General features: G+C 40.7%; 1 protein-coding gene across 1 annotated transcript; it reads left to right on the plus strand.

Annotated features, from left to right (window-relative positions):
* Positions 1-1,630: 1,630 nt before the first annotated feature.
* LOC129946379 (germ cell nuclear acidic protein-like) lies at positions 1,631-5,887 on the plus strand. The gene is made up of 7 exons (XM_056056535.1): positions 1,631-1,779; positions 1,862-3,841; positions 3,892-4,332; positions 4,395-4,838; positions 4,893-5,085; positions 5,196-5,453; positions 5,516-5,887. The coding sequence occupies exons 1-7, from the start codon at positions 1,710-1,712 to the stop codon at positions 5,769-5,771; spliced, it is 3,642 nt and encodes a 1,213-aa protein (XP_055912510.1). The 5' UTR covers positions 1,631-1,709; the 3' UTR covers positions 5,772-5,887.
* The last annotated feature ends 6,451 nt before the right edge of the window (positions 5,888-12,338 follow it).

A 12,338-nucleotide genomic window follows, 5' to 3' on the forward strand; every position in this document is an offset into this window, starting at 1 on the left:
CGACAATACCGCGACCATTTGGTCCAATCGCCCCCAAACTATGCGCCTCATCCAAATACAAATAAGCTTTGTATTTCTTCTTCAATGCAATAACCTCGGGCAAGCGGACAATCGAACCCTCCATACTGAAAAAACACCTTCGACAATAATCAAATTTTTTTCTATGATTTGCTGTTTTTGGTTCACCATTAATTGTACATTGTCGCAGAACACGTTCCAGATCTTTCATGTTATGGTGTTTGAATAGTTGTTTCTTCTGACAATCGAATGCCAAGTACAATCGATGCATGATTAGTCTCATCGCTCAATACCAAACATATAGGTGTGAGTAGGGCTGGGAGATGAAGTGAATTCGATGCAAAGGTGAGTTGTCCGGAACTAATTTAGTTCCAATGGTGACGATTATCCTTGGAGCGAACATTCCATCATCCTATAAATAAATAAAACCCAATCTTCATTGTCGGTGCATAATTCCTTTGTATATGAAGTAAACAAAAATCAAGTTTCCAGATTGAACCTACAGAAATATGAAAATGACTCCAACGTGAAGTTGGCTACAAGCAGTCTATATGTAGTAAGCCAGTGAAAACAAATTTCTTCGTAAAAATGACGCCATCTTTAAAATGTATCAACCACTCACCATTTACACGGCTTGATCGTGATCCACATGAAAAAAGAAAAAAGCTAACAGCTCACCTTAGCTCACTGTTTGAATTGGTGCTCAGTACTCAGTAATTTGAGTTTCACAAATATAAACAAACAATCGCATAAAGATGAAATTATTTAACCTTAAAAAAACTTTTTACAAAATGTTTAAAATATCAAAACAAGAAACTTATTTACTTACAGTTTCAGAGTTTCAAAAAGCTCAGAAATAAAAACATAATTAAATCGTCACCATCCTCTTCCGTTTCTTTTTCTTTGATGTCATTCGAATGGACTCTGTCGTTGACAAGTCTTCCCATTCAACTCCTTTTTCTTTTATTTTTAAAAGTTGCTCAAATCATTAAAATCAAATACCATTTCAATGCCATTTTATTTAACAAAGATCAAAATAAAAATACTCACATGACGATTTAACTTTCCGCAAGTAAATCTTCTCAAAAAATTTTCTTTGCTCTTCCTTCAATTGGTTTTCTTCGTGGATTTTCTTTTCAATCCATCCATTTTTCGTCCACTAAAAAATTAAATTATTATAGTCAAACATTTTAAATACAAAAATATAACAAAAAAAAAAAAACATTTTTCCAAATATTTTCTCCCAAGGAAAAAATAATTTTCTTCCTTCCTTTTTAAATCCTTTAAACTTTTGATATGTGTCATATTTTGACCATTGTCATTTTTTGACTTATACCATTTGCATTTTAAAAATGTATTTGAAATCCATTAATTTAAAAATATAAATAAAATGTCTCATATAAAAACTTAAGCTGTCAGAACTCTTTTAAAGTCACCTCACCACCGAACCCTTGTCTTTACTTTAATCACCACACTCATGAAACTCACCATTCGCTAAAATTTGATTCTACTACATTCTTGTTAAAAATGTACGCAATCACCGTTTGTTTTGATTGAAAAATTGAAATGCTTTGAAACCGAAAGTCATTCAAAAACTAAAAAAGAGCTTGTTTCCCTTTGAGTTTCCCAGATCCCAGGCCAGAACTTTATATTTTTGTATATTTAGTGTTTATTGGGGATAAACTTATTTTATGGACAATAATAATTACAAATTTGTTAACTCAGTTGATCCGTCTAAATGCCGTGCTAAAATAAAAGAAAGTAAGTGTGCAGAAAAGTTGTGATTTAAGTACAAAATGAAAACTCAAAGCGAAGCTGATATTTTTATTTTCTTATATTACAGAATTTTCCAAGCTCACTCTTTCTTCGAATAAGAAAATCCAAGAAAAATCTGAAATGCCGCAGGATCAGGATATTCGGTTTCGAGAAGAAATCGTAGACAGGCGAATAAGTAGAAATCTGTTGAGCGAATTACTCACCGAGGACGAATCTGACGAAGAATCTGGTGGCCAAGATAGAAAAATAAACTGCTCATCGGGGAATGGGAATCTTCTGATGCGAACAGATTCTTCTTCGAGTCTTGAGAATATTGAGTCGGGTAATAGACATGTCAATGCACTCAATGCTACTGACGCAACACATTGTTCTGAGATTGAAAAAGAAGTGGAAAAGTCCCTTGAAATGGAACCATTGATGGTGAGCTTCTTGCAAAACACCCAACAATTGGAAGAAGAAATAGAAATACTCTCTTCGCGAGTCAGCTCTTTGGCAATGACAGTTCCTCCTCCAGCTCTTCCTTTGACAATAAGCTCAGAACATAATCCCCAAGATGTCAGTCGAATTGTGTCCACTGAGAACCAGAGAATGGCAAGTGCTGGACAAGTTGTTTCACAGCCCGTTAGGCTACGGGCTGAACTAAAACAAGAGCCAGATGTTTCTATTTGCATCTCATCTTCTTATGATGATGATCTCCGAGAGGAAAGTGATTCTCCTATAACAATCTCAGATTCCTCAGATGATGACGAGGAGAGTGAGCAGGAGGAGGAACGAGCGCCAGCGCAACACCAGGAAGACGAAACAGAACTCAACGTATCATCGATAGTCGTTGCTCCAAGTTCATCTCAGAATATGACGATGGTGAAAGCCAACCAGATGGCAGCCTTTCTACGAGATGTCCGCAAGAATTACGGCCTACCCACTGACTCTCCGGATAGAGACTTCGAGAGGAGACAACGCGAGATAGCCACCGCTGATACAGAGCCCATGACTGTAGAAAACGACTCACGAAGCGCAGGAACGGCCCGGCGAATCGCTACAGCCGACACCGAATCAATGACTGACCCTACCACTATTAAAGATCCATCTCCGGACTCAAATCGAAGACTAGCCCTAGACGACACAGAAGATATGACGAGAGCAGACGAGTCCCTTCGAAGCTCGCGGCATTATAATCCTGTGATGAAAGTCGCCTCAGAGCTGCTCGATGAGAGTGTGCATCGATCCTCTGACCCTATTCCCGACGACTCACTGACTATTGCCGAGACCTCAGATGAAGAAGAACCACCACCACCATCATCACCATCACCACCACCGGCTCCTTCACAACCAACTTCTCAATCATGCGATACTTCAAACGTCGCCGAATTGAAGAGAAGTGAAACATTATCGCAGATTCGATCGAGATCAAAATCGACCAACTCTTCCATGTCCAGTGCTGATACTCAGGTCCAGATAAACATATCAGCGAAGATTAACATCAAGATCCAAGTGTCCCACCAGCAGGATGACTCAAACTCCTCCGAGCTCACAGATTCATTTCAATCTAACGACAAGTCTACAAGTCAATCGATCGTCGAGGAACCACAGCCACACAACGGCAGCAGTGCCCAAAAGGGAAACAACAATCAGAGTCGAGCCATCGAAGACATTCCACATTCTCCACCCGAACGCGATATACCCGAGAACGAGAACGTGCCAGAAACTCCTTCCGCTGATTATATGGACAAGGCTCAACAATTGTTGAATGAATTGTACGGCGATCAATGGATGACGCCTCAAGTAATGCGTTCCTTGAAAAAAGTTACACTTGATTCCACAAAGAAGAAAACTGCAACACCCAAAGGAGCTAAGAAAACTCCTACGAAAGCAAGAGTACAACAGGAGCACCAGCAGCAGCGCCCATCAGTTCAGATGATCGATGATGAACCAGATGTGTTAAAATCAAGAAGCACCAAAGTTCCGGAGCCCCAGAATTCAAAGTTGGAGGTGACAAAATCAAATCCAGAACCAACTGACGAGAGCGTTCTTGCTGACTTTTCAATTTGTAAGTATACCAAATCTCTGAATTCCCAAACCTCACTAATTTTCCATAAGTTCGAAGAAACATTCCCCAAGATTTGGACTCCACACGTTTGCCACCTCAACCCAAATTTAAGGCCCCAAAACCGAGTCGCCGACAACAAAAGCCAACCGCCCAAGAACCTAAATCCGGAAAAGTTAACGACGTGACGACCAAGACCAGAAGTGGCAGAGAAGTGCGACAAAATTGGCGCAAAATTGTTGACAGCGATACCGAGTCGGAGGCAGACAACGCCTCAGACGATTCCGAACGATTTTGGGAGAAGAGCGTTGATAAAAGTGAAGAACTCGAAAACAAGGAGCCACCAAGAAATCGCAGACAGCGATTGCCCAACAAGAAAAAACAAGACGCTATATCTCGCTTAAAAAATGACGACGAGGTTATTTACCTGGACCTGAGTAAAGACGAAGTAGAAATAGATCATAACGTCTCCACAAGTCCAAAAGCCAATAATGGTAAAACTTAAAAAAATTACTTTTATCTTTTATGGAATGTATTTTCTTATCCTCGATTCTAGATGAAGTCTTTAAAAACCGTCTCCAAGAGATTCTGAAATCCTGCAAATATGAGGACAAGCCCAAAATCAATACACCAAACAGCAAATCCAAGCGGAAATTATTCTCGGCTCTGGTGAATGAGGACTTGGACAATATTGTGGCCCCCTTCGATTCTCCAAAGGAGCGAGCGCAAGCACAAGCTATCACTATTGACGAGGAGAATGTGTCGATCTCCGGAGCCCGTATGCCTGCGAAATTCGAACCATTCAACAAGTATTTGGAGTCGGTGAAGACCGGCAAACCCATCTTCAAGATTCAAACTCCAAAAGCAAAGCCCATCGACATCGAATCATCAGCCTCACCCAAAACGCCCGCTTCAAAATCATCCAAAAAAGAGCTGAGGGAAATTGTGGAGATAAGCAAGACGCCTCGAGACAAATATGGATTTTTGAGGTCGTTAGATCGTAGGTTTTGTCTTTTTCTTTTTTTGGAACTTATATTTCAAAGCTTCTCGTTAGTTTGTGTGGGAAAATCAAATTGCCACCCAGACGCGCTTTATTACAGGGACAACTTTAGACTGAAGAAGGAGGAACTGGCCACGAGGCTGTACGAGATTTACAATACCAAGTGTTTCAATGACACGCTCAATGTTCCTCTCGTTTGGAACAAAAAACTTACCAACACGGCTGGCCGTTGTATGAATAAAAAAAGGTTAGGTTTATTTTTAGTTGAATCTGGAATCGGGGGTCTTGAAAGAATTAATGACGATGTTTCTTGGGTCCTTCGGGTTGTTCTTTATTAAAATGTGGTTCTTTTTTCAGACTTGGAGATCGAACTTGTGTGATTGAGTTAAGCGAAAAGGTGTTGACTAGTGCCGATCGACTGCGGTGTACTCTTATTCATGAGCTCTGCCATGCAGCCACATGGATTCTGAACGGAGAGAGTGGCCATGGAGCAACTTGGAAGGCGTGGGCTCGGAAAGCAAACTATATATTTCCTGAACTGCCAAAAATCGGAGTTTGCCATCAATACGACATCGAGTATAAATATACTTATAAATGCGTCCTTTGCGGAGCAAAGTAAGTCAAACACTTTTTAAATTATTAATTTACCTATGAATTTGACCACGCCCCCTTTTAAGATCTCACGCTCATTCGAAATCAAAGAAAGTTGAAAACATTCGATGTTCCTATTGCCATGGAGCCATTGAAGTGTATCTAAATAAGAAGGACAAAGAAGGCAATGCGATATTGACTCCAGTTAAGGAACCAACTGGTTTTGCAAAGTTTGTCAAAGACAAGTACAAGCAATTTAAAAGACCCGATCTCAAGCACGCCGATGTCATGAAGCTGCTTAGCAATGAGTTTGCTTCGATGAAGGTCGATGGTAAATCATAGAAAACAAAACTAAAAGTGTAATCATAAGTATTTGTATTTTGTAAGATTTTATTTTTTATCATGTTTTGCTAATTTTCTTTTTTATTTTGCAAATTATTTTAAAAATTATATTTTTTCTTGTTTTCTAAAAAAAAAAATAAGGAAAAAATGGGTGCAATTTAAGGCATTTTGTAAAGACAATTTAATAAATAAACAAATTTGACTCAAGATTATTTTTAATTGAAATTTTTAAGTCAGCTGATTTTATTTTGATGGGATTTTTTAGATTCGTGCTCTCTAAAAATACTGGAGAGCGCTAGGAAACGCCACCAGTGGCGTGAACCTCCACGTGGTAGAGAGTTGGTCGCGCTAACGCACATAAAGGGGACCGAATGGCTGGCATGGGCACAGACTTGTCCTTGGGTTGAAGAAAATCTCGCTAAAGGTGGAAGAACTGCAAGTAGTGGCATGCTAGACTGGTGGCGGATGAGCCTATTTCTAGAAGGCCAACGACAGCAGCAGGTAGCATCTGTACCCATATTGGGCGGCTACAAACGACGACTGTATTCCTACATTGGGCTGCCTTGTTTTATTCAGCCTTATTGTGAGTTTCGTACGGAAAATCATTCACCCGAAATATTTTTGTTCGCCCTGAATTTAAAAAGCTATTGCGAGTTTCGTCCGAATAGAATTTCACTTCGAATCAGAACTGTGGCGGTCCTGACATCTATGTGACAACTCTGATGACTAAACTCAAAGTCACCGCTCACTCACAGGAGGCTCTGCAATCGGTTGAAAGCAAAATTCAAATATTGTGACCAACGATTTTGTCTCAGACTGCAGCTGCCGATTTTATAATTATAGACATTCAATAAAACTTCGATGTCCAGAGTGGTTCAGTTTTTGTTATATTCCGAAAAATAAATATTTTAATTTGTAATTTATTACATCTTGTGTTTCATTGGTACAACACACCAAAGTGGTGACCCCGACGTGATCTCGTCATAATTAAGCACAAGTCTACAATTTATTTGCCTTTCCTTTTTTCTCTTTTTAATTTACGAGGACATGGTGGATCAGGATCCTGAAGCAGCTGGCCAAGCAGCAAACGCTGCTGCACGGGCACCATTGATAGCAGAAATCGCAGCATTGAAGAACCTCAAGATTCCACCATTTTGGAAGATAAACCCAGCCTTGTGGTTCGTGCAAATTGAGGCGCAATTCCACAACAATAGGATCTCTTCAGATAACAGCAAATTCAATGCTATCATCGCTGCCCTGGACCCTGAGATTTTAAATGAGGTTTCAGATCTGGTGCAGACACCACCAGCCGTCGACAAATATCTGGCTTTTAAGAGACAACTGATTGCGCGGTTTACTGAGTCCAAAGAGCGGCAACTGAACAAACTAATGACGTCACTCGAACTCGGCGACAAGCGTCCGTCAAGTCTCTTGAGAGAGATGAGAAGGCTGGCAGGAGAAAATGTGCCCGATGACATGCTCTCCACAATTTGGATGTCGAGGATGCCAAATCATGTCCGTGGAATTTTGTCTGCCAACCTAAACATTGACCTCGTCACCTTATCAGAGATAGCAGACAAGATAATGGACAACATGTCAGCAACAACATCAAACCAGGTTTTCGCTGCGAATGTCGATGAGTGCCAAAACAACTTAACTCTTGACCAACGCCTGACTGAGGTGGAAGCTACGTTGGCTAACTTGACTACGATGGTACAAAGCCTAAAAGCCGACCGAAATAGATCTAGAGGCAAGTCTAGAACCAGATCGTTTTCTAGAGACAGGAAGGCCTCGTCAAAAGGAGTATGCTTCTACCACAGTAAGTACGGCGAAGAAGCGAGGAGGTGTGACAAACCTTGCAGTTTCCCCCAAAAAAACTAGCAAGTCTGTTGTCACCCAAGGCGGTTGACAACAGCCCACAGATTTGCAAGGAAAGCCGCCTTTTCATTTTTGATAAGGAAACCCATCAAAAGTTCTTGCTCGACTCTGGCTCCACAATATGCGTTTTGCCTCGCTCCAATGATTGCTCAAACCAGAGAGGAGAAACAACACTTCTCGTGGCTAACAACTCGCCAATACATACTTACGGCAACAAAACCCTCACGCTCAACATCGGTCTTCGGAGAGCCATCACTTGGCCCTTCATAATTGCAGACGTCAAAACAGCAATCATTGGAGCAGATTTACTGGCACACTATGGCCTCTTGATCGATCTTAAGGCTAAACGCATCATCGACAGGACAACAACACTGACGGCGCTTGGGAGAATTGAGTCGACCGACGTCACCAGACTACTTTCCATTAATGGACCTGATACCTACATTAGTCTGGTGAACCAATTCATCCTTGCCAACAATAACAGTTCCAAACCGAAGGCCACTACGATGCAACACCATATAACAACCACAGGTCAGCCAAACGCCGAACGTCCGAGACGACTCTCTGGAGAAAAGTTGAAACAGGCCAAAACCGACATTGAGAACTTCGTAAAAAAAGGATATTGTCGCGTATCCAGTAGTCCTTGGGCTAGTCCCATCCATCTCGTAGAGAAGAAAACCGGCGGATGGAGATGTTGTGGTGATTATCGCCGCTTAAATGCACAAACTCAGCCCGATAGATACCCGATACCACACATCATGGACTTCACCGAAAATCTGCACAACAAATCTTTTTTCTCAATTTTGGACATGGACAAGGCGTACTACCAGATTCCAATGGCACCTGAAGATATCGAAAAGACAGCGATCACAACTCCTTTTGGATTGTTTGAGTTTGTGGTAATGCCATTTGGACTGAAGAATGCGACTCAAACATTCCAAAGGTTTATGGATATGGTTCTTCGCAACTTGGACTTCGTTTTCTGTTACATAGACGATATTCTGATCGCCTCAAACTCAGAAGAAGAGCACAAACAGCACGTCAGTCAAGTCTTGCAACGTCTCCAAGAGTATGGTTTGGTAATAAACATATCAAAATGCCAATTTGCGAAGTCTGAGGTCATATATCTTGGACACACCATCAACAAATTTGGTTGCAAGCCACCAGAAGATCGAATTGACGCCATTTCCAACTATCCAAAGCCAAACACCATAGCCGAACTACGTCGCTTCCTGGGAATCATTAATTATTATCGTCGCTACATACCAAACTGCGCCCACATGCAAGCACCATTGAATGGACTCATAAAGGATTCAAAGAAGAACGACAAACGGCCTGTTCCTTGGAACCCTCTTGCTGAAAAGGCTTTCCAAGAGTGCAAAAACAGCATCAAAGAGACAACTCTGCTTTCACACCTCAACCAAAATGCATCACTGGTACTCACAACGGATGCTTCAGACACCGCAATCGGTGCCAAGCTAGAGCAAAAAGATTCCGACCAGAACAAACCCATTGGATTCTTTTCCTCGAAGCTTTCAAGTGCTCAGACTCGGTATAGTACTTATGATCGGGAGTTACTTGCCGTCTACCTTGCTATACAATTCTTCAAGCACATACTGGATGGTCGTCGCTTCGTAGTGCAGACTGATCACAAGCCATTAACCTACGCTTTTCAACAACGCTCAGACAAAGCTCCTCAACGTCGATTGAGACAATTGGATTTTATATCACAGTTCACTACCGATATAATTTACCTCCCCGGACAAGACAATACCGTAGCTGATGCGTTATCACGAGTGAATGCCATATCAATGCCTTCGCAGTTCGATCAACGGGAATTGCATCTTTCACAACTGCTCGACCCCGAACTACGCGAACTTCTAAGGTTTGGGAACACTTCCCTCAAACTGACCAAATTGACCTTGGAACCTGGTGTTAAAATCTACTGTGACATTTCGGACAACGCAATTCGACCCTACATACCATCCACTCTGCGTCGAAAAGCTTTCGAATCCATACACAACTTGTCTCATCCCAGCGGAAGATCAACCAGTCAACAACTCAGAGAAAAGTACATTTGGCCGAACATAAAAAAAGATGCACTGGAATGGTCTCGCACTTGCATCCAATGCCAACGATCGAAAGTGAGCCGACACACTAAGCTTTCACCTGAGTCAATCAACGTTCCAGACCAACGTTTCACACACGTACACATCGACCTGATTGTTCTTCCACTGTGCCAAGGAAACCGATACTGCCTAACGATGATCGACCGATTCAGCAGATGGCCGGAAGCCATACCCCTACAGGACATGAGTGCAGAGACAGTCGCAACAGCGTTCTACAACCATTGGGTTGCTCGATTTGGTTCACCAACTACTATCACAACCGACCAAGGCACCCAATTTGAGTCGGCCCTCTTCTCAGCACTGATGAAGATGATTGGAACAACGAGGATACGAACTTCACCTTACCATCCTGCCTCAAACGGACTAGTCGAACGATGGCATCGTTCCTTGAAGTCCGCGCTCATGTGCCATGAGGAAACCAACTGGATACAAGCGCTTCCAACAGTGTTAATAGGTCTTCGAACAACGTACAAAGAAGACATCAAAGCGTCCGCAGCCGAAATGCTTTACGGAACGAATCTGACGATTCCTGGTGAGTTTTTCGTTGACCAAGACATTGTTTCTGACCCACAGGTATTCGTCCAAAAGCATCGTGAAGTCATGCGCAAGTTTCGTGCATCTGCGACATCAAATCACCATACGAACTTGAAGTTATTCATCCCACCTGATCTTCAAAAATGTTCACACGTTTTCCTTCGATGCGATGCGGTGAAGAAGCCACTCGAACAACCATACACTGGCCCTCATCCAGTTTTAAAACGAATCAATGACCGTCTCTTCACTATCAACGCAAATGGAAGAATTTTAAATATCTCGACAGAACGTTTAAAACCAGCACACATTTTTCCCGAAAACTGCGCCAGAGAAGAACAACAAACACCATCATCATCAAGTATTGGTCATCAAACACGAATGGAACCACCATCTAATAATTCAACAAAATATCTTCCAATCTTAAAGAAATTTTCTCAACACAAAACAAAATTTGATAAACAACAAAAAGTTCAATTTGTATTTGACACATAAATTCTATCGTCCCTTCGGTACTAGAGGGGGAGTGATGTGGCGGTCCTGACATCTATGTGACAACTCTGATGACTAAACTCAAAGTCACCGCTCACTCACAGGAGGCTCTGCAATCGGTTGAAAGCAAAATTCAAATATTGTGACCAACGATTTTGTCTCAGACTGCAGCTGCCGATTTTATAATTATAGACATTCAATAAAACTTCGATGTCCAGAGTGGTTCAGTTTTTGTTATATTCCGAAAAATAAATATTTTAATTTGTAATTTATTACATCTTGTGTTTCATTGGTACAACACACCAAAGAACTTACGAACTGTAAGTTGTCTTGTTCAGCAAACTGAGTTCGCAATAAATTTGCTCATCTCTGATTAAAACAGAGAATGAAATCTGAACTTATATTTCTTGTTGAACTTAAAAACGCAATGAAATTTATGTAAGACCGCAATTTCCTGTTAAACAAAAGTGTAGATAATGTCTGTGGCTTTTTGTAGTTCTTGATGACGATGGCATTGATGGTGATACAATAGAATGCAATGTTAGTTGTTTTTGCATAAAGCCTTTGCTCAGGATCAAGTTTCCTGAAGGAACATGCACATGACTTTGCATGGATAATTGCGTCATCTTCATCGTCAATTTTGTTCATCGACTCAAGACTTGTTTCGGATTGTTGCTGCATTTAGGCCGAATTTCATAAAACAAATGTGAATTTGAAAACAATGCTTAACTTACAAATATTTACCTTTAACGCTTCAACATCGAAATCTACTATTGAGACGCTTTTGGAAGCCTCTTCTTGGTCTCGAAGAAAATCCAACTCGTAAAAATACCATAACGCTGTAATATAAACATCTTCTCCTACATCTTCAGATTTTAGGGAATCGGCTACTTTTCTCAGCTACCGACGGTAGCACGTTCTGATGTTAGTTATTTTTTTTTTAATTATGGCCATGGTACCGTCAGGGTCAATTTCTTTATACTTCTCTTAAAATAGATCCCATGCCTGGTTTTTCTTCATTTTATTCCGATATTCGGTCCTTTTTATTTTTCAAATAGCATTTAAATTCAAAAATTCGACTGACGCTGTTTTGACAGCAAATCAACCAACTTGTCCTCATACAGTTCAATTGAGTTGAAGGACTTTACATTCAACTTCAAAAGATTTTGATTTTTTTTACACTAACCATTCAATAGGCAACCAGGCAATATTTTATAAAAAAATTAAGTCGAGTAAAACTGTAGGTCTTTTCCATCTCTGACAACAGTACTGGCACACAGGAATTATTGAGAGTTGTCAGTCACTAGGAAGAACATAACTAGTTATCAAACGGACTGTTGCGCCACCAAATTTATTTTTTTAATTCGAATAATACTTGTTTTAATATATAATTGTGATTATGTTCTAATAAATATCCATCATTTAAGGAATGGCTGAAAAACAAAATTTAAAACGGAGCAGATCGTCAAATTGGACGATGAAAATGAAGGAGCTACAAGTCTAATTGTACGATGGCAATGAAGGAGCTACAAGTCGA

Source organism: Eupeodes corollae, chromosome 2, assembly GCF_945859685.1.
Source record: "Eupeodes corollae chromosome 2, idEupCoro1.1, whole genome shotgun sequence".
NCBI classification, from domain to species: domain Eukaryota; kingdom Metazoa; phylum Arthropoda; class Insecta; order Diptera; family Syrphidae; genus Eupeodes; species Eupeodes corollae.